General features: G+C 43.2%; 1 protein-coding gene across 4 annotated transcripts; it reads left to right on the top strand.

Moving 5' to 3' along the window:
• The first annotated feature begins 583 nt into the window (after positions 1–583).
• Positions 584–19184, top strand: LPAR3 (lysophosphatidic acid receptor 3). 4 transcript variants are annotated; one of them, XM_085067965.1, is made up of 4 exons: positions 584–665; positions 6309–6773; positions 9264–10021; positions 15940–19184. In XM_085067965.1, the coding sequence occupies exons 3-4, from the start codon at positions 9286–9288 to the stop codon at positions 16287–16289; spliced, it is 1086 nt and encodes a 361-aa protein (XP_084924091.1). In that variant the 5' UTR covers positions 584–665; positions 6309–6773; positions 9264–9285; the 3' UTR covers positions 16290–19184. The 4 variants fall into 4 exon arrangements, with proteins under 4 accessions (XP_084924091.1, XP_084924092.1, XP_084924093.1 ...); XM_085067966.1 differs by lacking the exon at positions 584–665 and adding an exon at positions 738–3152; XM_085067967.1 differs by lacking the exon at positions 584–665 and having other exon boundaries at positions 5510–6536.
• The last annotated feature ends 5317 nt before the right edge of the window (positions 19185–24501 follow it).

Here is a 24501-nt window from a genome sequence, read left to right as displayed (position 1 = left end):
CCTGGCCTCAGTAAATGATTCAGGTCGGTAGCAATGGGTCAGACCCATCTGATCATGGGCTTCAGGTAAATTTGATCTTGTACTGCCTTCTGCTTCGAGTTTGACTTGTCCTTCGTGGCAAAGCTGTTTGTGCTCAGCCCGGCCCGTTGGAGGTGACATGAGCCTTAATGTTTCTGTATCACTCTGTTGGGTGTGAAGCGGTTCTTGTTTGCTTTTTACACTATGTTTCAAAGCATAGCTACATGTGATGCTGGAAGCGGCACCTCTACCTGTGTGTACTGCCCGGATCTACTTGCAGAAGTTACTGCAATTTCATCTGGGTGTCGCGTTTGTTCCGCGATGTGTGAATGATGACGGACCGTCTGATGGGCTTTTCGGGCAGCACAGCCCTTTAGGTTTGTGCAGCTCCGGGTTGCTCGGGGGTCTCGCTCGCGTTGTCCGCAGACGCCCCTGCCGTGGGAAAGCCAAGCCTGGGCCCCGAGGGGGAAACAAAGGCCTGGGTGACTCTCCGGTTGCCGGGGCTGGGGCCGGGGCAGGTGCGGGGCGGGCGGGGCCGGACGGGTTAAGGCGGGCGGGGCGGAGCGGCGCGGATCGGGGCGGGCGGGCCGCTCTGGCGGCGGCGCTGGCGCTGCTCCGCTCCGCTCCGCGCCGCGCCGGGGCTGCCGGTGAGTGGGGCCGGGGCGGGCGGGCTCAGCCGCCGACAGCGGGGCCGGGGCGGAGGGGCGGGCGCGGCTCGGTGAAGGGGGCAGAGGTGGGAGCGCTGTTATCGCAGGCTGGGCGAGCTGCGGGAGGAAGGAGCCTTTCCCCCCGGGGTCGGGCCGGCAAAACTTTTTGGGGTTCTGTAAAAGTCTCGGCGGTGGTGCCGCAGCGCCGGGCGCGCCCGGGCCGTGCCGCTGAGCAGAGCGGGCAGCGCCCGGAGCGCAGCCAGAGCCCGGCGGGCAGAGCCCGGGCAGCGCCGGTGCTGCCGCTGTGTCCCGGAGGCGTCCCGGTGTGTGCAGACAGGGACACGCACGGACAGACACATCAACGCGAGTTTCCATCCATTGCAGGCTCCGGGGGCGCGGGTGCAATGCCCTGCGGAGGCGCGGGCAGCCGGGATGGACCGCGGGCGCTGGCGAAGGGTCTGCTGTTTAGTTGGTTTTTTAATAGGCTGTTATCTTAATCTATGCGATACACCTCAAAAATACAGTGCTATTATCTTGCATTATGTCTTTTGATAAGTTTTTTCCCTTGAGGAAGCAAAGTCGGAGGGGGAGGGGAGAGGGAGAGGAAGCAATTTTGTACCCTTATGTTTCCAGAGGCCATGTACTTAGATCTGCTCTCCCATCTGTGATATGAGTCTAGAAAAAGACATTTTTTGTTACAGACCGGCAAGGTGCATTGCTATAGCTTTGTTCTTTAAGCTGTGCTGAGTATGTGGTTTCTTGCATGCTCTTATGGTCTTCTAAAAGGTGCAGTAGGAAGCACAACTCAGATCCAGTTATATGCTGAAAAATCTGATTTCACTAAGCTTATCTGTGTACTGAAAATTAAACTAAAAGCAAATAAACATAATCAAATAACCCCACAAACCAAACTCACACAATCAGTAAAGAAGCAGCAGCTCTTACCAGCATGTAAAGCTGAGAGATGTATTTAGCTTTTTTCGGAATGTTAGGTGAAAGTTTCAGACGAGTGAGACTGGCTGTGTCCTTATCCTCCTGTGCTACACTGACCATTAACCATTTAGGAACGGCTTCCAGCACAGCCTTTGTGCTATCTGTTAATGAAATAAGATCTCTGAAGTGTAAGTTTTGATATTGTAGAGAATACATTTATCTTGGGTATTAGTCTTAAAGACTGACATGCCTGAATTTTACTATTATGCCATTTGGTTGATTTCTATGCTTTGGGCAAATATGTTTTGGAGTGTGCCATATCTATTGGTTCCACTGACACATTTGCTTGCAAAGCCAGGCTCTGAATCTGCTAACAGATCAGATACAGTCAGGTGACTTGTTTTAATTAGCAGTGGTGTGATTTAGGTCCTTACCAGTATGTGCTGAAAATAAACAGTAAAAGTTTACTTGTTTGGGACTGTGCTGAAATAGTCTGCATCCACATTCTGTAGGTTTTGTGGAAGCAGGCTGATTTGTTGAATGGTAAAATGGAGCTGGTAGTGATCAATGAGTGGACCTGGAAGTTCTGCAGAAATGGGAAACTTACTTTAAAAGCAGAACAGGTATTTTCTTCTAGGCATGTTTCACAATGCATAAGCTTTTTGAATGACTTTTAAATACTTTAAATGCTGTGTCTGTTTCCGCATTATAGGATGACCTGCCAGCTCCTTCCAGAACCACACTTAAAGGAGACTAAATGAAGGCTTTGCAGTAAAGTTTTTAGTTTGAACTCCATATATAGATCTAGTAAACCATAATTTCAGAAGGTCTTAAATTACCAAAGTCTGAAGTCTCAACTTGTGGTAACTATTGGGTTACTTGCTATCTGCTCCTTACAACTTTCTGCAACGTATCAGAGCTTTCAGAAACTATTTAGTGCAGTAGAGCAGCTTTGCACTAAAGGAATTTCAGGAGCTGTTGCATGAGCTTTGTAATGCCTTGGTGGAGGTGCCCCTGTATCTCTGTTTCACAGTTCAGCTGTCAGTGGCAGTCTGCAGCAGTTTGCAGAGGAACAGCACTGTCACATACATGCACAAGGTGACACTTGTGTGCCCTGACAGTGATTTTTAAGCCTCTTATCAGGCTGTGTGTACAGAGCACTGTGGTCCGTGGCTGGTGGTACTGCTTCCTCTCTCTGCAACTTTAAATATTTAGTCTTGAGGTTCTACATTTTTGGTAGGCTTAATACTTTTCTCAAGGCTTTTTGTTTGTACTGTATAGCATTGGTCTTTTATGCAGGATGTATGATAATACATCCTTAAATGTTTCCACCACTGATATCTGAAAGTTTCCAAAGGATCATCTTCATTCCCTTTACTCCACTCCCTTCCCAGTCCAAAAAATGACACCACAGAAATGGACTATTACTGGAAATACCCAGAACCATGGTGGAAGTATGAGTACTGCTGTACTTTCCATCAAGTTAATATTACGTAGATGAAGCAGGCTTGGAGAGAAAATGGATGTGGCACTTTGCTCTCCTTAGTCTAAAAGGTATTGAAGACCAAGGTAATGGGATAATGCTTCTTGGGAGTGCTTGATTTGATTTCAGCCAGTTATCACAAATTGGGGATACTTCTGCTAAAGAAAAAAAAAAAAGGGTCAAACACAATCTCAAGTAGATTTTCCTACTAATAAGTAAGTTCTCTGGTTGAAAAACTTACTCATTTGGCCTCATAGTAACTCTTTCAATTTTTAAAGCTGCATTTTAAAAATGTTTTTGAAAAATTATGTTCTCAAGTCCTTGAAGTGTACCATGTACCGTGCTCTTTCAAGTACAGGCAGTGCCTGCAGAATTTCTGAAATAAACAAAATGTAGAACAGTTACATTTCTGAGATAATTTGTAAAACCTGTTAAATAGATGTTGGCTTCCCTTACCATCTCTAACAGTACCAGATTAAAAAGAAACAAAAAGCTTTAGATATATTTGTGCTTAATTTTGTGTTCTCTGTGTGCTTTCTTTCAGCTTGTTTCTCTAAACTGAATATAGCTATGATATCAATTAACTATTAAAGATAATTAAAAGTGAACCAGAGCACTTACCTCACAAAACTCTTCCTTACAGTTACATATTAACGTTTTTGGCCTCAGCTGTGTTACACACCCTTTTCTGCACTGGTATTTCTTTCTAAACTGAGGTAACCTGAGTGGGTTTCTTGGGTTACGGTGCAATCATTGGGTTGTGTTTTCCTCCATGGCCATACATGTAGCAGGGTGTGGAGGGGAACAAGCAACCAGTTCCCTTCCTGAACTGGTGCTGCTTGTATGTATAGCTTTGGCTGCCCAGCACCCTGGCTTCCTTCTGCCTGTGCCTTCCTTTTGGGAGTAAGGGGAGAGAGAGCTTTTTGGTAATGAGAGAAATAAAGGCAGCACTGGTGGTTTATCCAGAAGAAGAGGATGGGACACAGGCTGTCTGTGTCTGCCTGTGGCACAGGGGCTGGGCAGGCAAAGGCAGGGCTGCAGGAGCCCTTGGCAGGAGCTGCAAGACACTCCTTTTGTGGTTCTCTATCAAGGACCATCTGCTGCTTGTAGAGTGAGTTTGAAAAGTCAAAGCAGTGTGTGCAAGTAGGCAATTGCTGCTGATATTTCTCTGCTCTGACAGCCTGAACATGGAGAGAGTATTTCAAGTGACCATCCTCCCTGTTCTGCCACCTCTGCCTGTGATCAATCAGAGGGATAAACTCAGCTTTCTGCAGAGCAACTTTTGTAATAAATTTCAAAATCTCATGGAGATCTGTATTTAATACCTGGTCTTTGCTAATGGAGAAGGGGGGCCAGGGAGGCAAAGTGCTCAGGCAGAGCTGGCAGCCTGCCTGCTTTGCAGGCTCAGCCTGGGCACAGCTTGCTCTTCTGCGCCGTCTCACGGACCTGCCCGGCCTGTACTGGCTTTGTGATCTCTCCTGTTCCAGAGTGTAGCATTTTGGATGCTGAATAGCCCTGAAATTCTGCACAGAAATTCCTGCACCAGCTTAGGAAAACCAGCAGTAAATCAGGCTGGTTTTCTGCCTGGGCAAACATCCCTTCCTTTCCCCTAAGCTGACTTTCAGCCCTGCTAAAGGGCTTCACCACTATTGTCCTCCTTGTAAGTTGTCTTGCTCTCTGCACTTTTCAGTCCAGTTCTAAAGTTGGCTTGAATCCTCTCAGAGGAGCTTTCCGTGCCAACCCAGGCCTGTCTGCTCCCTCCCTTTTGTCTTTATCCAGAAACAGGGTAGAAGCCATCAAAGTCCCCCAAACTGACGCCAGCCCTTCAATAAAATTGTGGCCAATGTATTGAAACATCTTGGTTTTTAATGGACAGGGAAGAGGTAGAAAAATGTGGGGTAGTGCCATGAATCACATTATGGCTTGCAGGCTAAATTTTATAATGACTTTATAGTATTAAAATACTATTTGTGTTTTCCTTCAGAAATGTCTGCATTAATAATGAGTAACTCAGAGCTGTTTCACAGGCTAGATTTAATTTTTAATCAAAAATACTTAAAAGGTAATTTTAATAGCAGTTTCAAACAGTACAACTCTTGACTTAAATAACTGATATTAAATTTCATTATAAATATAGAGATTTTTAATAAATTTATTGAAGCAAACCAGATTCCAATTTAGTAACAACCATTAAAGCATGCTCACTTGCAACCAGCTGAATCTTTTGTCTTAACATTACCAAGGTAATGTTTTATTTCACTGGCTCTTTATTTAGGTAGCTAGTGCAATATATTCCTACATACTCATGCAAATTCTTGACTTTTCTTTAAAGAATGGCAAAGAACATATTCTGGCGTGGCACAAGTTATACGTTCATTGAGGAATTTAAAATCAATTAAAATAAGCAAACTGTTATTAAGACAAACAAAGTTCAAGATGCGACTGATTGGAAAGAATTATTAAAGCATGATTTTGTGTTTGAAAACAGTTTAACTGAAATCCCAAATCCTTTGAGATTTTTTGGAACAGGATTTTTCCCATCATCAAAAAAAAAAAAGAAAAAGAAAAAACTTGAATATTTACTCAGGAGTGGTAGAGGAAAATGCAGTTCACAGTCCATCATTTTGTGAGCTTTGTAGTCACTATTAGTTGAACTGAGATAATTACATAGAATGAAATGAGGAAAAGAACCTTTTAGACAAAGGTATGCTTTTGGCACTTGCAAAAGTTTGATGTATTTGGCTGCAGGTAACAGGGCAAGCTGTTAGCTCAACTCCCCTGGTAGGATATGCAACATGGCATAACTGCTGGAGGTCTGTAGGGTGGGATAGGAAACACCAAGTGGCAGAGAACAGGTGAATAGAGAATATTTGCTATCCTTTCCCATAAAAAAACCCCCAAGAAATATCAAGCTTGGGAGAGCCAATTTCAAAGCAAAAGTAGGCAATTCATCATGAAGTGAGTAGCACAACTGGGGAGCTCTCTGCTGTAGACTCTAGAAGACTCTTGCCTTTTTAAGTCTGAACTGACAAGTTTAGCTGTTTTTCTACTAACTTTGAACAATATTTTTGCCTGATAATTCAAATTCTTGTGTATTTAATAAACAGATCTGACATATATAATATTTAAGGATTATTTTTAAGAAAGTGTTATATTTAAGGGTTTTTTGTTTTCTTCTGAAGCTTAAACCTGCCCTGAATTAAGAGAAGCATCTGATTTGCCTGCAGAAGAGAAGAGCTGGTGAAGAAGGTCCTGCCAGGATATGTGACATGCCAGGAACGATGGGATATCCTATCTCACACCTTGTGCCTGGTGTGGACTGGGGCAGGAGCACTGAGGATTCAGCTGAATAGCTCTGTCATAGCTGCACAGCTCCCCAAGGCCAGGCTCATTCTGCTGGGAAGGCTTCAGATGGAGTTGTGAAGAAAACTGCTGTCTGCAAGGCCCCTGGTGTTGTAAGTGCTTTTTGTGCACATGCTGGTACAGACTGCATCTCCACTTTGAAGGACTGAGATGTAAACTAGCTCTGGTTCAGCTTCTGGTTTGGTGCAGCTTCCATTTGGAAATCTCCAGAGTCTGCCCTGTGGCCCTGAGACCTCAGCTGGATGCTTTTCTACTCCTTCTCGCCTTACATCAACACCTCAGGGCATCTCTTTCAAAATCATTTGTCATTTGAGCTCTGCTGTGTGATAGTAAGTGTTTGTATTGTAATTATGTCAGTGGAGAAATATGGATGTGTGAATATTTTTTTATTTGGTTACTACTTCAAATGAGGATGGGATCTCATTAAGCTGAAGTATTTAGAATAAGTTCATAGTTTATATTTTGGATTTCTTTAAGCTTTTTGACAGATGAGATGCAAAAAGCATCTGCAGATTTCTTTACTCTCCTGTCACTGCAAGAAAGAGATTCATCTGTTGAGATGATTACACAGTAAGATACAACATGTTCAGTAAACTTTCTCTATAATTTTCACAGGTTTGGTTGTTTTTATTTTTATCCTGCCATTCTTGCCCAAAATGCTGCTTCTATTTGCAGGCATTTGGGCTGTTCTGTAAAAGCTTAATGTCAAGCTCAGTGCCTTGCTGCCTTGGTGTGTTAGAGCAGTGGCCTCTTGGCTGGCAGGGTTCCCAGCACTCAGCTACTCGAGTAGCTGCTGTCTGCAGCTCCTCAGGGACTTCTGGTCACTTACAGACTGAATTTGATTGTTGAGTATTTCCCAGGTGACAACAGGCAATGTACTGACTGCCCAACTCCCCCATATTGCCCTGAACAGGGAGCAGTGGGCGTTGAATTCCAGTTGACTCATTGCAGTGCATCTGCATTGCTGAGGCTTTTTTATTTTTAGATGGAGGGATGCTCTGTAATACTTCAGCACAAGGGATGATTTACTCGTTTCCTTCCACTTCTTGTCCTTAAGTAGCTGTTCTTAGTTCTGACTAGTGCTTAAATTTGACGCTTTAAGTTATACAGTCTTTCATAAAAAGTGGCTGGCCAGGTTCTTGTGGATCATAAAGTGGACAACACTGTCCAGTAGCCTACTTTCCTGTTGACTACTAGGTGGGAATTAAGAAAAATCAAGGAAAAAAGGCTACGGAGCTAGTTCAGAAAAATGAACTATTAAAAAAATATCTCTGCTGAAAATATTATGGAATAGTGTAATTTGATTTAAAATTAATATAAATATTGCAAGGAATAACACAAGTAGCATAACATAAATGATGAAAGATGGACCTTTTTAGCTTAAAGCTTGGAAGGAACGTTTAACGTAAAAGTGGCACATTAGCCAGCCTGCTGGGGAATGTTTAATTTGCTTCCCAGTCCATGGGAAGATGAGCTATAACTGTAAAATAACCACAGGGTAATAATAGACTAAGTGAAACTGATGTTTATCTGTCAACAATATAAGCTGCAGAGGTGGAAAACCTATGCTTTTTAAAATCTTTCTGCCTGTAACCACTTCTAGTTTTTTTGTTGATTGCCACTTTGTGTAATATGTAACATGATTAAGATCTTGTGCCATGGCTGCGTTCCTGGGTTTTGCTAAAACTATACAATATCTATTATCAAAATAATTGTTAAAACCCTTATTCAGATACTGACAGTGAATGTGAGGGCTAGTGATGATCACACAGAAACTCTCCCTTCTGGGCTGTGAGACTCTGCATGGGGTCCCACAGCCATGAGTAATGCCTGTAGGATCTCCTGGGTAAATTAGTCCAGGTTCAGTTTAGTTCATAAAAAAGGCAGTGGAATTGCCAAGGCAGCTGACATTGACCTTGCCAGAGTAGCTGAAATGTGATGTAATCTGGAACTTGGACTCCTTTTCCAACATCAGGTTTAATAGCCCTGTGTCCCAAATAGTGCTGAGTGGGTATGAGAAATAAACCCCAGCACTACTGCTGTTTCTGGGGCTTGCTTTAACCTGTGGTTGGGTATGGAACTGGATTTTGGTTTTAAAGATAGCTGGGCTGTGTGGTGCTCACAAACCTGTGAGCCAGGAAAATAATTTCTGGCTTTAGAATAGTCAAATATCTAGAATGTATTTTTCTCTTTTTAGCACATTTACTGAAGTCCTCTAGTAGTAAATAACAGGTATGTGCTCAGAATATATATGCCTGTAGTATCTTATATGCATGCATTTTTGTATTTATTAATATATAATTGAAAAACAAAAAAACATTTTTTCTGTAATGGCCCTTTTATTGCTTAGTCAGTAAAATGGAAGAAATGATTTATGCTTCCCTATCCCAACCGGCTACGCTGAGAAATGGAAATAATGATGGGGCTGTGGCTCAAACATGGGATTTCACAGCAAGGATGGCTTGGCTGTTGCTCAGATTTTCTCCATGACCTCCAGAAAGTAATTTTTAACTTCTTAACTTCCACCTTGTTGCCTGTACAGTATGACTACTAGTGCAAATTAACTGTGCTGGAATTTTTTAAGTAGAAAAATCTTTTAAAATTCCTGATTCATCCAAGCATCATGCACTGTAGTCTTCCAGAATATCTTCTGCATCAACCCTATACAGTTTGAATTTTTACTTGGTATATACCAAGTATATACCCTCTTTTGTCCCTGTCACAACCCCTTGTCCCCCAAAAAAGAAGGTATGGTGATTGAAGCAAGGACTGTTAGCTGACTGTTAATCTTCTTTCTTTTTCCCTTCCTCCCTCCCTAGAATGCAGGGGCTTTAATCCAGGATGAACGAATGCTACTATGACAAGCGCATGGACTTTTTCTACAACAAGACAAAGACAGACACGGCGGATGAGTGGACAGGACCACAGCTCATTGTTGTTCTGTGCTTCGGGACATTTTTCTGCCTCTTCATTTTTATTTCAAATTCATTGGTCATAGCAGCTGTGGTCAAGAACAAGAGGTTTCATTTTCCCTTTTACTATCTTTTGGCCAACTTAGCTGCTGCAGACTTTTTTGCTGGGATTGCCTATGTCTTCTTGATGTTCAACACTGGCCCTGTGTCCAAGACACTGACAGTTAACCGCTGGTTTCTGCGGCAGGGTCTGCTGGACACCAGCCTGACAGCATCCCTGGTGAACCTCCTCGTCATCGCCGTGGAGCGCCACATGTCCATCATGAGGATGAAGATCCACAGCAATCTCACCAAGAAGAGAGTCACCTTCTTAATTATATCCATTTGGGCCATTGCTATTTTCATGGGTGCTGTTCCTACCTTGGGTTGGAACTGCCTCTGTGACATTACTGTCTGCTCATCCCTGGCACCCATTTACAGCAGAAGTTACCTGGTGTTCTGGAGTGTCCTAAACCTGGTTGTCTTCTTCATTATGGTGGTGGTTTACATAAGAATCTACATGTATGTCCAGAGGAAAACCAATGTCTTGTCATCACACACTAGTGGGTCCATTAGCCGGAGGAGAACCCCTGTGAAGCTTATGAAGACTGTCATGACTGTCTTAGGTAAGAGACTACAAACCATGGTGAGCAAGGCTGGCAGTGCCAGTGGATTGGTTTGTGTTGATTTGGTTTAGTTTTTATTTAAAACAAACAAACAAAAAAACCTCCACAAAAATCGCTCAACCCTCCTAACACAAAAAATCCTCACTGAACTTATGAGTTCTGGAAGCATCTAGACTTCTGTGTGATTTAGACAGTGAAATAGCTGTTGCACTGTGCAGGAACATGAGATAGAGGACTGGTCAACACACAGAAGAAAAGTGTCTCTGTTGTGTAGGCACCTTGTTACAAAACACAAATTGTGAAGGTGTACTGGGTTTTGGCCTTTTTTTTTTTTTTTTGGAGCAGGAAGATACAAAATCAAAATCACTTTGGAGAAAGGCTTCGGAAGGTTCATAACTACCTAGTGGAACATTTTCAAAATAATGTTCTTTAATATTTGCACAAGGTCATGAGTCCTAATGCTGGATGTCCATAGTTTTCTTTGCACATCTTCCTCTTGGCTGTTTTCTGAACACAGAAAATTCTTCCCCCTGGAAATGCACCTTCCGTAGGGAAATGAGAGGATGCCTGATGGGTCTGTGACTGACAGAAGTTTACTTTTCAAGGGAAAGATTCACCTTCATTCTGTGGATATTGCATGGTGCAAAATACTTTCAGATAATGATGGTACAGTCTAGCCTTAGATATCTTAATCTTAACGTGGGATTTGACCTGGATTCTGCCCTAAAGACACTGTTCATACTTGAGCAGCTCAGATCACTTCATCAGGTAATTGAGATGTAGCTGTGCTTTAAATTAGAGATGGACAGAGCAGGTGACTGATCCTTGGAATAAATACCAGCTGTAGCAGTCCATTTTCCCCAGAATTACTTGAATCTGAACAAGATGTGTCCTGGAGAGCAGGTATCATGTTAGCAGGGCTGCAGGTGGAACTGGGGGTACACTGTCCCAATACATGAGGATGGAGCAGACTGTGGTTAAATGCTGCATTGCAAAGAGGAGCACTTTTAAAAGCAGTTCTGAGAGCATTTCTGTTGAAGGCAGAGCTGCGCCCAGCAGCTGATGTGGGAGTTGGAGGGACAGGGATGGTGGCTGCCATTTGCTCATCCCTCGTGGTCCTTGCCTGTGCAAAGCCTTCAGTGTTCTCAGTGACCATGCTGCTGTGTGAAAATAAACCCCACTTAAAATCTCATTTGAGCTTAATCTTTTTTTCACTAAGGAATGGGGCCCTAGGATTATGGGTTGGTTTGAAGTTCAGCATTAGCTTCCTCTTGCTCAAAGAATATGGCTTTTCAGCCATGAAATTGACTATAATTCAGGCAAAGCATTTAATGGTATTTTGTGCTGAGCCAGGCAAATTTAACTTAAAGCCTGAGTGCTACTTTAGAGATCACAATTTTGTCAGTCAGAAACAAAACCAAAACAGAGCCTGCTTTCAGTCAGAAACAAAACCAAAACAGAGTCTGCTTCCAAAGAAGTCGAATTAACGCTGGTGTTGCTGGATGTACAATCTGCTTCAAGCTCCTGGGTCAGAGGAAATGTATCTTGGCATATTCCTCCATATCAATTCTCCAAATTTTGACTCTGAGGGGCTTTTTATAAACATTTATTTCTAAGAATGATAATTTATTTTTTTTAAACAGTTTGAAATGTGCTCTCCTGGCCAAGTCATTCAAGTACTCTGTGCAAAATGTATTAGGAACCAAAGAGCTTGTTTTCTAGACTTTCCAATTACCACAGGAGGCACCAAGTGCTTCTTCCAAAATTCTGCTTACAACCACTGGTGCAAGAGCCTACAGCTATAATGCAGCACATGGGTTTTGCCCAAAGCAGTTATTTTTTATGGTTTGTTCCAAAACATCTGAAAATGCTTTGGAGTTCATGCCTGATGTGGTCTTAACCAAAAGCCTTTTCCAAGATGCTTTATCCTGTTATGCCGGATAAAGCATGACAAACCCCAACATTCTTGTTCACGTGCTCTATTGGTTTCATGGGAGATTCAGGACAAAATCCTTCTGCTCTGCTGCTGTGTGGAAGGAGGCTGTGTGTGGCTGGGTACTGCTGACATGCTGTTCCTCCCAGCTTGCTCCTGCTCCCCTTTTGGGAAGACTGGGCTGTGGCTGGCTGTCCTTGCAGCAAAACATCCCTGTCCTCTCTGGGTGTTCTCCTGTGGCCCTACAGTTGATGGGGGAATTGAGATTTTAGTGTGATTTCATGGACTCGTGGTGATCACAGCTGCAGGTGGCTTTTTGCACCATCCCTTAGGATTGGAGGGTCCCTTCCAAAGGCTGGGAGTTAAGTCCCTGTCATCTGCATATTTCTGCCAAAACTCCTAAAATAGTCCATCATGGCATAGGAGGAAGGCTTTCCCTTTGGCATGCTGGACCATAGGGAGTTATGCAGTTGAAACTGGAAGATATGAAACCAAGCAAAAGAAGCTAAAATCCTCTTGGGCTGACTTTGTGGCATAATCCCAGCTCAGCCTGTGACTGTAGCTTTGAATAAGTGTGGCTGCAGGTGTTCAGGGTATGTGATTTTCAGGTGGCTGTGTATGTGGTAGCTTCTCTGAACCTGGCAGTGAAATTCCTGCTGAAATAGCAGCTTTGGGGTGGATGATTTTCAGTTTCAGTGAATTTATAGTTTAATTGGTAACTTGCTGTTTTAACTTGGTTGCACGTGTGGCAAAGGCAGCTGGAACCTATTGCACTTTTTTTTTTCTCTCAGCATTAGCATGTTCAGGGACAGCCTTGATGTGCAGGGTTTTATGAAATGATGCTATTGAAGCATCATTAGCACTTCCAGATCCACGGGAATTAATTTTTAAGCAGAGATGATGTAATCTACAAGAAACTCCATGGTTAAATCTAACCACGAGGAAAATACTCAAACTAACCCTGAGGCATTGTAACACCTTATCTCCCATAATCTGGTGGAAAGGCTCAGAGTTGTTCTTCTAATCTATATGGCAGCCAGGCTGTATTTCATGCCACTTTTGTGAATTTTAAAGAGTCCCAGAAGTTCAATTATTTTTGGAGTGTGGCACTTTGTCAGGGAGAGGAGCTCCTCTGGGATAAATATTCTGCAAACAAGAAAATTGAAAAGGGCTGAGACTAAGGTATATTTTTATGCTTAACCATGGTTCCCTCTGAAAGCTTGGTGGTAAAAATAACAAAATCTGAGCAAGGCTGTGAGTCTGAGACATGCCTTGCTTTCATCTCTGTGGTGCCAAGAGTAAAATGTGTTTTTGGTGGAGTTAAAGCAACAGTCCTATAAAAGAATTATCCAGCAACTTGGACACTGTCACTGCATTGCCCTGTCCTTGTTTTCAGTTGTGGCAAATATGCAGAGACATACCAGACACCATGCAGGTGTATTTATCTTTCCTTACTTTTGCAGCTGAAACCTTTTAGGGTTTCACTTGTAGGGAGGGATATATCCTAGGAAGTCATGGACTAATCCTGCCTGCAATCTTAGGGTTGTGTTTGAAGGAGAGATTTCCATGCCTTTTGTTACATGTGGCTTTTGGGGTCTCTTTCCTCTCCTGCTGACTTCCACAAAAGCACTACTGCACCTTGCACACTTTGTGGTACGAGTGGTCAAAATGCTTTCAGCGTCTGTTCTGAGGAAGGTTTGCTCCATCTCACCTTCTGCATGGAGCTGATAGATTGGCAGCTTTCCCAGTGACCCTTGGTAGGTGGTGAAAGCTCTGTGTCCAAATACTTGCTGAGACACTTAACTAGGCACAGTATTGTCTGGTGGTTGGGCTCCAGCACTTGATAAAACTGATGGGATTTGCTGGTGAATCCCAGGACAGCAGAGCAGTGCAGTGTTTTCTCCACTGTAGATGATAAGGGAGAGCTGGTGCTCTGCTCACAACTGCTTACTCAGCATGCAGGAGCCAAACCAGTGTGTAGTACAGAGACTGAGCAGGGAAAACAAGTGTTGTGGTAGTAGCATGCAGCTCCCGATGCCAGTGGGCAATGGAGGAATGTTACTGATGTTAACCAGTATCTCAAAACTAACACCATGAAATTAGTACTTAGCATCACAAAAATCTTGGTACAGCAGAGTAGAAAACGCCATTTCTGAAGAAAGTTGTCTCTTGCCTTTCTCCAGTATTGCCTAGAATAGAGTAAATCAGTTGGTTGAATTTTGTCTTTAGTCTGGGAGCACGAAGTTGCAGCCAGATCCACAATACCTTGTCCTAGATATATTTTTCAACAATCCCAGTGCTTGCTAAATCACACCAATTCGCTTAACAACCCATTATGGTCTGCCTGCCAGATGGGCAATGTCCACTCAAGTCCTTGATGGGGAGAAGTGTCAGTGCTGCTGGCACCAGCCCGTGTGTGCAGCACAGCTGTGGGGTGGCTGAGGTGCTGCAGAGCCCTGGCTCTGGCACTGCCTGGGTCCTGCTGTGATCCAGGCTGCCCTCCCACTGCTGGCTTCCACAGCTTGGATATGGGAATATCAGCACCTTTTAAGAAATGAGGTGGACTTGCTTGTTCTACCCAAATTATTGAACAGATACCCAAAGCCCCAGGAGACCTTCTAGGCATGTACATGCTATTATTTGTTGAATTCTTTTCTTCTAAGCTCCAAAATGGGGAAACTCTGCTGTGATAAGTGATTGGAATTTCCTTGGTACATTGTTCAAACTGTGACTGCTGGGCAGAGTTGTAATTTTCTATTTCTGTATGTCAGACAGCAATTGTGGCTTGTGCTAAGTTAGTATTATCATGCATATGGCTACTCCTTCCCTGGGCTCTGGATGAGGGATCACAGGGTGCAGTGCAGGGGGGAGACCAAGGGGAGATGTGGCAGTCCAGGGCTTCTCTCTGACTTGTGGCCAAGGCTGCATTTGGTAGCAATGTTTCCCCTCCTCACCTGTCCTGACAATGCCCCTGCACTTTTGCTGTGGCTGTGCAGGAACACAGGAAGGTGCAAATGCAATATTGAACTTCCTTTTAAGCTGTAGTTTTAATGCTTTCTTTGTGTTGTGTTGAGTCTTTCCAAGACCTCTTCTCCCTTATTCTCCCTTTTTTTTTGTCTCTCTTGCAGAGTTTTCTCTTCCCCCACCACTATACACTTACTTCCTCATACTTTTTGTGTTTTGGTTTTGGCTTTTTTCCCACCCCTTCATGTCTTTGCCATGACTGCTACATCCTTCAGTTCACCTTCATTAACTCATCTGTTTGTTTCCTCCTCTCTTTTCCTGCATAACTAATTTTTTTTCCTGCAGTTGAGTTGCTGTGTCTCAATGCCCAGCATGCAGAGCCTGGGAGGGAGCAGTGGAAGGAGGTGGGCTCAGCTCTGGGGAGCTGACAGTGCGTGTGTGTTGCAGGCATGCATTCTACACTAGCTGTGGGGCTTCTACCCAGGGCATGTTTAAATCTTGTGACACCTGTCTTAATAACTGATGCTGCAGGGTCAGCTGCAGGATGGCTGGAGCCTTGTCTCTTTAGATCATATTATGGCAGTGCTGGAAGTGAACCACCTCATGTGCTCTCCAGTACATGAGAGAGATGAACAGAGCAAGTATGTTTTCAAGTGTCAGTTCTCTGCTTTTAAATGCTCCAGCACCTTTGTTTGTTTATCAGCATGGGTAAATCACTGTGTGGTGACCTTTTCCCATTTGTGCTTGAGTTGATGTTGTCAGCAGCTGATTCTTGCTCCCTGCAAGAGAGCTGAGAGCTTCTTCTTCTGAGAGCTGCCCTGCCTCCTGCTCAGGGCTTGGCAGAGAAGCTGTAGCAGATACCATTTTGCTACTGTCATTGGAATTTTGTCCACTTCTGCTTTTATCACTTTTGTGTAGAATTCTGATGAACTCAATAATCTTGTAAGATGTTAAACACTCCAAAACCCCAGAAGTTCAAAGTCAGGTTTGGTTTTATTTTTATTGTCTCCTATATTTCTAGGTGCCTTTGTTGTCTGCTGGACGCCTGGCCTGGTCGTCTTATTGCTTGATGGTCTGAACTGCACTGACTGTGGGATTCAGAATGTTAAAAGGTGGTTTCTTCTCCTGGCCCTGCTGAACTCTGTCATGAATCCAATAATTTATTCATACAAGGATGATGAGATGTGGGGTACCATGAAAAGGATGATTTGCTGCTCCTCTGAGGATAAGAGCCAGGAGAGACGCTCATCTCGCATCCCCTCGACAGTTCTCTGCAGGAGCACAGACACCTCGGGCCACTACATTGAAGATGGCATTATTCAAGGGACAATTTGTGGAAAAGGAGATCTTGGTGACAAAGGAAACTCCTGAGCCATGCAAGGGACTGACTTGGCTGGAAAAGGAGAGGGGGAAGGGAGAGGTTTTGTAAGAGAAGATTGACTGGCAAAGCTAGTAAACAATATATCCACTTTGTTCCAGAGCCGCAACTCCAGTGTTAACAAAAGTTCTTATAAATAATTGCCTGATGGAAAAACACTTTGTAATGAAGAAAACTTTCTGTGCTGCCATCCTTTTTGTCTTTCAAGTACATGAAATTTTTTTTTTCATGTGAATGGAATAAATACCTCTCAGAGACTTCTTGTGCATGGAAACAAAATGTAAGCAATGTAGTGAGACCCTCCTGAAGCTCCTACAGAGAGAATAAACCTGCCTGCCTGTGCAGGTTTGGCATTCATTGAGTATTTATGCTTTGAACAGTTTCTGTGCATCTGGAGGAGGATTGTAGGCTGGTTGGACAGAATTGTGAGCTGTTTTCTTGGTTTATGAAGTTAATGAAATAGTTTGTACTTACCTCTTCTCTTCCTCCTCCTTATCTTGCTTTCAGAATAGGTAGTTTGTTGTTTACTAAAGCTATGCCAGAAACCTGGCTGTGAAGGGAGACCCAGACCAGGTGTCAGTGTGTGTAAGTCTGTCTGACCATGGATTGTCAGGATCTGAGGGTACAGAAAGCACAAAAGCCATTATTTCTTCCATAGTGGGGTGAATGCTGCAGGGAAAGACAGTGCACTTTGCTGCTGTTGTGTGGGCAGATATTGAGGGTGGATTAACAGAAAAGCAGTGAGGCTGTGTTCATTATGCTCATTTCTTACTTCCCCAGATAACATCAAATGGGTGTGCTCTCTCCTCTTTACCTACTATGCCACTGAGGGAAATGAGATCCAAAACTCTGGTTTACACAGGAACTCTTAAGGGAAATTTAAATACCCATATATATATAGGTTCAATCAAGCTATTTAAAATAGAAATTAATTTACAGACAAAAAAAGCCTGAAACCAATTTAAACCCCTACAAGACCACAGTATGCATGGATTGTCGGACCTTGTCTGGACCACATTTAACCTCTGATTTGCAGACAGATCTTACTGGAACAGGTACTTGAGGAAGGGACCATGAAACAGCAAGCAGTGGAGGGCTTTCAGCATTGTGGCTGATCAAATCTAGCACTGATGCAGCCACAACCCAAACAGCTGCAGTTCTGACCCCTGGAGTATGCTCTAACAGAGTCCAGCAATACAAAGCTTTAGGGTAAGCTTTTTAAATTTTAACTTTCCAATTAAAAACTGGATTGTAGGTTTCTCAGTACTCTAAAAACCTGACTCATGCTCTCTGGTTTCAACAGCATTAAGTTCCCTGCTGCCATTTTAGCTTCAAGAGGAGTTACCTGTGTTGTCTCCTAGAGAAAGTCAGATCCCTGGTATTAAGCAGGTGACCACTACCAGAGGTCACGTCAAAAAGTTTTGACCACTTGGAAGAATGACACCAAAAGCCAACATCAAGAACGTATTTCATAAAGCTGAAAGATAAAGATCAGCTGTAGTTTGGACAAAATCTTCATTTGCTGCCACTTGCATGTGGATATTTGGACTGTGTTGGTCAAAACAGAACTAGCCCTCAGCTCAAAGGCTGAGTGGGGGATTTGCAGAATGCACTGGGGGACTTCATAGCAGCTCTTAGTGTAGCTTAGAAACACAGCAAAGCCCTGTTCAGAGAGCTCCCCAATAACATGCATTATCCTGCAGGGATGTGGCCCAGTATTCTAGGTAGATGCTGTATTTGAATAATGCTAAAAACGTTTACACATTTTTTGCTATTATAATGCAATTTTTTTGTGCAAATACTACTTCACTGCTTTGGTGTTGTGAAAAGTGTGTAAAGGTGCTTTGTAGAGGCGGTGGTGTGGTGGGTTGAGCCTGGCTGGAGACCAGGTGCCCATCAAAGCTGCTCTATCACTCCTCTCCTCAGCTGGACAGGGGAGAGAAAATAAAAGAAAAGGCTCATGGGCCAAGCTAAGGACAGGGAGAGATTGATCACCAATCACAGACTTGACTTGGAGAAAAATTAAGTTATTACCAATCACATCAGAGTAGGATAATGGGAAATAAACCTAGACTTTAATACTTTCCTCCCAGCCTCCCTTTTTTCCTGGGCTTTCCTGATTTTCTCTATCTCCATCCACAGTGGTGCAGGGGACAGGGAATATAGTTGGTTCGTCAGTTGTTGGCAATCCTTCCTCCTCATGGTGAGGTTTCCTCACACTCTTCCCTTGCACCATCATGGGGTCCCTCTCACAGAAGAGAGTTCTCCTTGAACTTCTACAACAGCATGGGTCCCCCGTGGAGTCACAGGCCCTGTCAGCAAACCTGCTCCAGCATGGGCTTCCCATGTGGTCACAGCCTGCTTTGGGCATTGCCCTGCTCAGCATGGGATCCTCCACCGGCTGCAGGTGGATGTCTGCTCCTCCATGGGCTGCACCACAGGCTGCAGGGGAACCTCAGCTCTGGCACCTGCAGCACCTCCTGACCACCTTGGTGTTGGCACAGTTGTTTCTCTCACACATTCTCACTCCTCTCTTCAGCTGCAGTTGCACAGGTTTCTTTTTCATCCATCTTAAATACATTATCCCAGAGGTGCTGCCACTGTCGCTGATGGACTCAGTTTTGGACAGGGGTGGGTCTGCCTTGGAGCCAGCTGGCATTGGCTCTGTCAGACAAAGGGAAGCCTCTTGTGCCTTCTCACAAAAGCCACCTCTGTACCCCCCACCCCACACCGCTACCAAAACCTTGCCCTGCAAACCCAACCCAGTGGCTTTGCAAAGGCACAGTGTGCAATCACCCCTGTCCCTACACAGTGCACAGTTTGTCTGAACTAGGCTGAAGCTCTGTATGCAAAGCTAATAGAAAATAAAATGCTACTTCAAAGTAAAATTCTTGGTTTGCTTCCTGTTTGAATGGTGATTGATCAACGTTGATGGGAAAATGTTCTTTCCTGTTACTCCAGGGTGGGAGTGGGGGTTGTTTTAATAAAATTTTCCTATTTACTAGCCATACTAGACAGTGTATTACTTGGTTGACCAGGCCCTGAAGACAGCTTGGGTGAAGATCTTGATCACCTGCAGCAGTGGAGAAAACACTAGGTCTCTCCTGCAGAGCTTGGGATTCGTGATGCAAAATAACTACATGTGGGTGATATATGCAGGTAAGCAGGAAAAGGTGACTTCTGTGAAGGTAAGGGACTTCAGTATTTGTACAGCACCTCATACAGTGGACTCCTGGTCTGGGTTGAGCTCTGAGAGCTATTACCAGTCATTCTGATACAAGTTAAGTGTTATGGTTGGTCTCTTATCCTTTCTGTTGTCTCATTAAAAAAAAAAATAAGGGACCCCCCCCCCCAAGGTTCTCAACAAAACAAACCCCAAAAGCTTGAACACTGGTACTTGGAGAATGGTTCTATTTGCAGTGACATGCCCTTTGTTTCTGCAGGATGCTTTCCTTGGAGCTGCTACCTCACAATCTACTGCTATAAATTGCAATGTGACATGACTGGAACAGGAAACTGATCTTGCATCAAACTTTCCTACACACTGCTACAGCACAGGCTGTGTAATGTTTCCAATATCAAACTGTCTAAACATCTACCTACTCACATAGCAGGGAATTCCTTATTAGCTCCATAAACATTTATCAGAGTAGTTTGTCTCAAGGAAACCATTAAAGCGCTATTTATACTTGAGTAGAAAAAAAAAATTAACAGAACAAAGGGCAGTTGGTGAAGGCAAGTTCTGTGGGGTTCCCTTCTTCCCTTTATCACTAATATCCCAGAATATCACTATCAGTTGACTTTGCACATGCCTGCTCCAATTTTTATATGTCAGTGTGCATCCTCCTGGGGAAGGCTTTAGGGTGAACACTCACAGAAACCGCAGGACATTAGTTCTTAGGAGGAAGAGGAAGGCAAAGTGAAGAGTTAAGGGTAAATCAGATAGTTATGAGGTTCTGCATGTTTCTGGTGATGACAGAGGTCTTTCTGCATTTCAGAGCCTTGAGAGCTGCTGTATTGCAGCAAGTAGTAAGATACTTCTAAGACAAAATCTTCATAGCAATTATGGTTTGAAAACCTTTGTGATACTCTCCTCTTTTTTTCTCTTTCCAGCTGCTCCCAAACCAAAGTTGCTTTTCCAGTTGATCATTGGGTCCAGGAAGAAACGCTCCATGGCTTTCCCAGGGCAGAGATGTATGGTCTGTCCTCTGTGATTTGCTCTCCCATAAAGCCTGTGTGGTCACGATCATTAGAGATGCTTTTCAGAGAACGGTTATTGAAAGCTGGGAACAATGAGGTTTTATTTTACACGATAGATCTTTTGAATCTTTCTGGATAAGCAGCTAGACTGATCATTGTTAAATAGCTGTGCGCGTGGGAGAGAAGTTTCCCCAGTATCTGTGCTGTCAGTTTGACCTAGGTGGTGTGGGTGATGAGTCCCTCTGGGACAGCAGCCAGATTGCTAAAGCTCGAGTGCCTCTAGAACATGACCCTTCCACTACTTTAGAGCTGCTTTACCATGACTACTTTTACCTCTGTGTAGGTTTTTGGTGAGCTTTTTCTTTTTTTAGTAATTCCTGTAGACTGGTGAAATACATCTGTATTTATGCATATGACAGCTTGTGCATGTATTTGAACTGCAATAATTACTGCAGCTGTATGATGCTGCCTTTCTCTGATCAGATCTTTATTTTTTATATATTGATTTTTTTTTTTCACTTAAAACTGTCTTCCAAGTAGCAGATAAATACAGGAGCAATACTTCTGATTTGATTCTTTCACAGTTTTAGTGAACAATGCATGGAGATTCTAACTACTGGTTGTTGGAAGATGATGGAGGAAGGGCCATTTTAAGCTTGTCATATTTCTTATGCTCTTTCCCTATGGTTCTGGCTATTGACCACTATGTAAGAAGATGCAGGGCAAGACCATTCTTTGGTCTTGCCCAAAGCAATGGCTGCTTGCAAGATCAGAGCCAAAAAAAGAAAATACATGGAAATGTTAAAAAGAAGCAGGCAGAAAAATTCTGTTATTTATCCCAACCTATAATTCTAACTAAATCTCTAGAAAGAAGTGATCCTACTTTCCCCTTTGCACCCACTCCTCCTTATTTTGGCTCATCTATTCATGAGACCATATGGTGAACTGTAGTAGGTCTGAAAAATAACCCTGGATGACAAATCTTGCTAGTAACTACAGAAGATTTTTTACTTGTCATAAGCCAACAGCTGCGTTATTTCCTCTGCTTGCTATGTGGAGTCACACAGATGATTTGTTTCCTAGAAATCTTTGTAAAACACAGTCTTCCTTAAATGCTATACTTTGCAGTGCTTCTATGAGGGAAAAAGAAAAAAAATCCATCTGGAAATGAGGAATTGGGTCATGATAATTTCTCCCCACCCACAAGGTTTTTTGGAAGATAGGGAATTTAGACTCTTATATGCTTTGAGCCATTCTTCAAAACATCCTGCTTATCTTTCAAGTACCATTTGGTCCCTGGCTTCTTTTGCACACATTTTTATAGTATTGAGTGTTTTTTCATTGCAGCAGGCAGAAGCATCTGTTTTCTTCCAACCTACTTAGAAGTGTTGCTTTGCGTCTCCCAGGCACTCTGCTGTGAATTGTCTTGTAGGTGCATCCATGCATCTCCTCCTGTGTGTGTGGAAATGAATCAATGTTCAAACTACCCTCTGCTGTACTTACCACAGACAACTGTGCTAGGGACAGCTCTTTTTTCTAACTAGCCTCTTATAAAATTCCAGTTGTGCACTTAGGACTCTGATATATGGCCCGACAAGAAAGTCAACATGCAGAATAAGAAAAGCACAAATCACTCATTAATCTGTTCTCAGCAATAGCTGTATTTTATCTTAAATGTTAATTTCATTGAAATCATTGACATGGCATAACTTTTCTAAAAAAACCCCAAAAGAAGTAAACAAAAACTCCCATAAAAAAAAGCTACAGCAAACCAAACAGCAACAACTCCCCCCCCAAAAAAAAACCCCAACAAAAAACCCAAACCAAACCCAACATTGTGCATATCTGTAGGCCAGATACAGGCCACTTACTATCCCTGACCTTTAGTTTACCTGACTTGCTTTGAGATATATGAAAATAAGGAAGTCTTGTTTCTGAGCACAAGTAACTGCTTGGGGGTTTGGTAGGTGATCTCCTGAGGATGTGCTTCTCATCTAGACAGAGTCTTTAGCTTTCCTCCTAAAGCTTCTGTGGAAGGTGGTGGGATACTCGCCTGGGAGCATTGTTGTCTCACACATTATTGCATTTCATGTGTGCAATAGTTAAGGATCTATATCTATTGTGTTATCCCTAAATATTAAGATGCTTTGCTTATGCTAGACTCTCACAGTTCTGTAGCACTCATTTTATCCCCAGGTTCCATTTGTATTTATGTAAACAAATGCTTGGCATGTTGGCTTTACTTAGATTTCTGTTAGGAATATGCTCAGTTGCTAAAGGATGTCAAAATGCACAGAAGTGAAAAGGCTTGATCTCCAGAGATGGAAATGTTACTAATGCTTAAATGATTCTATTCAAATCCCAGTTAACGCATCAGTTGTTATGAATGTTAGTGTATTGGCTTGTGCAGTGCACTCTGTGATACTGGGCTGGGATTTTCCCACAGGTGTAAATGAGTTAATTTAATTAGAAACATAAGGGTTTGTGCCTGTAGGGATAAAGGAGCTGTGAACGGTGAGCTTGCAGTTGCTCACCCCATGCTTTAACTCTGTGCACAGTTCCACTGCTCTCAGTGGAGCCTTTTCTGTGAAAGGAGCCCTGTGTGTGTCAGCAGCAGTGGGGTGAAGACATTTAATGGGTGTGGTTTCAGTGGTCTCTGCTATGTGGGGAGCTGTCCCTATAGCAAGAGGCTGGCTGATAAACACACCAGCTCCTCTCAGACACAACCACTGATTTTAAACTGGAAACATTTGTGCCCATAAGAACAAATTTACAGTGCTGGATTATGTCCCAAATTTGACCTACATTGTTTTGTCCTATTTTCTCCTTTATAATCTCTTTTCGCAGTCCATGTAATTTTTTGTGTGTTCTGCTTTGTTCTTCAAAGCATGGATTAAACCACACTTCTCTCTAAACAGATAAATTCCAGCAGTATTGGGTCCTAGAGCAACCCTTCAATTTCACAGACCAGAGAGCCACAAAAATAAATAAAGATGGTTGAGCAGAGATTTCAGTCTTGAGTTTTTGCAAGGTCAGAATACCAACAATAACAAAAATAGTTATGTTTGCACATATTAGAGATGTTGGAGAAAAATACTTTGTCAAAAGAAAAGGAAACCCTGAGCTTAGGACAGATTTTTGCAGTGAAAATGTGAGTTGGGAGCTCTAACCTTTTGATTTGTGAGTTTTCTGGACAACAGAAACAAAGAAATTTCTTTTGTGATTGGCTTCTCTGAACTGGAGAGAAGATGACATGTGCATGCAGCTCCTTTCCAGCACGAGGGGATCCAGGCAGGAGGGCTTGTAAGCCCTTTTTGTCTGAATGGGATTGGGCCATCCTGGTGCTGTGGATGTTCAGGGCCTCAGCTGTCATGTTCAGGGGCAGCAGCACCAGCTACAGATGTTCAATGCCCTGACACAAGGGTAGGAAGCTGAAAAGAACAGTAGGTTGATACCTCAGTATCTCAAGGGATTTAAGCCCAAATGAATCAGTGAGGGCTGCCAGACAGGAGTTTCTGGTGGATGACAATTCATTTCTCTCTCTCTCTTCTTGTCTTTCCCTCTGTCCCTTCTCATCCTTTGCAACAGCAGTACAAGCTTCAGAGCTGCAGTGCAAAGAACTTTCAGCCAGTGAAGCCAAACGTTAATTAGAAGAGGTGCCAGGGATGAGATAACACTCGGATTTGGTATGAGTAGTTCATCCTCCCCTGAGGCAGTCAGACCGAATATTTTGACTTGCTACAATAATTTCCTGTGGGCTGATAACCACTGATTCGATACAAATTGTAGTAACAGGCTCTATCAGGAGCTGTCCTGAAGGGCTGTTGATTCATTTAATCCCACAATGAAGATTGAGTGAGCTATTATTTCGAAAGGCAAGTTGGATCCAGCATGTATTTGTATCAACACGCCAGAGATGACACAACCAGTGCCTCACCCAGCCCAGCAAAGTGGGGTTTTGCTAATGTTTTATTTGGTCTCCATGTTTGGCTGGAAGACAAGCAA

The sequence above is a fragment of the Lichenostomus cassidix genome, chromosome 8 (genome assembly GCF_008360975.1).
Source record: "Lichenostomus cassidix isolate B80296 chromosome 8, HeHo_3.0, whole genome shotgun sequence".
Classification (NCBI taxonomy): Eukaryota; Metazoa; Chordata; class Aves; order Passeriformes; family Meliphagidae; genus Lichenostomus; species Lichenostomus cassidix.
The sequence above is the reverse complement of the archived record's forward strand: the minus strand, read 5'-3'. Positions and strand labels throughout refer to the sequence as shown.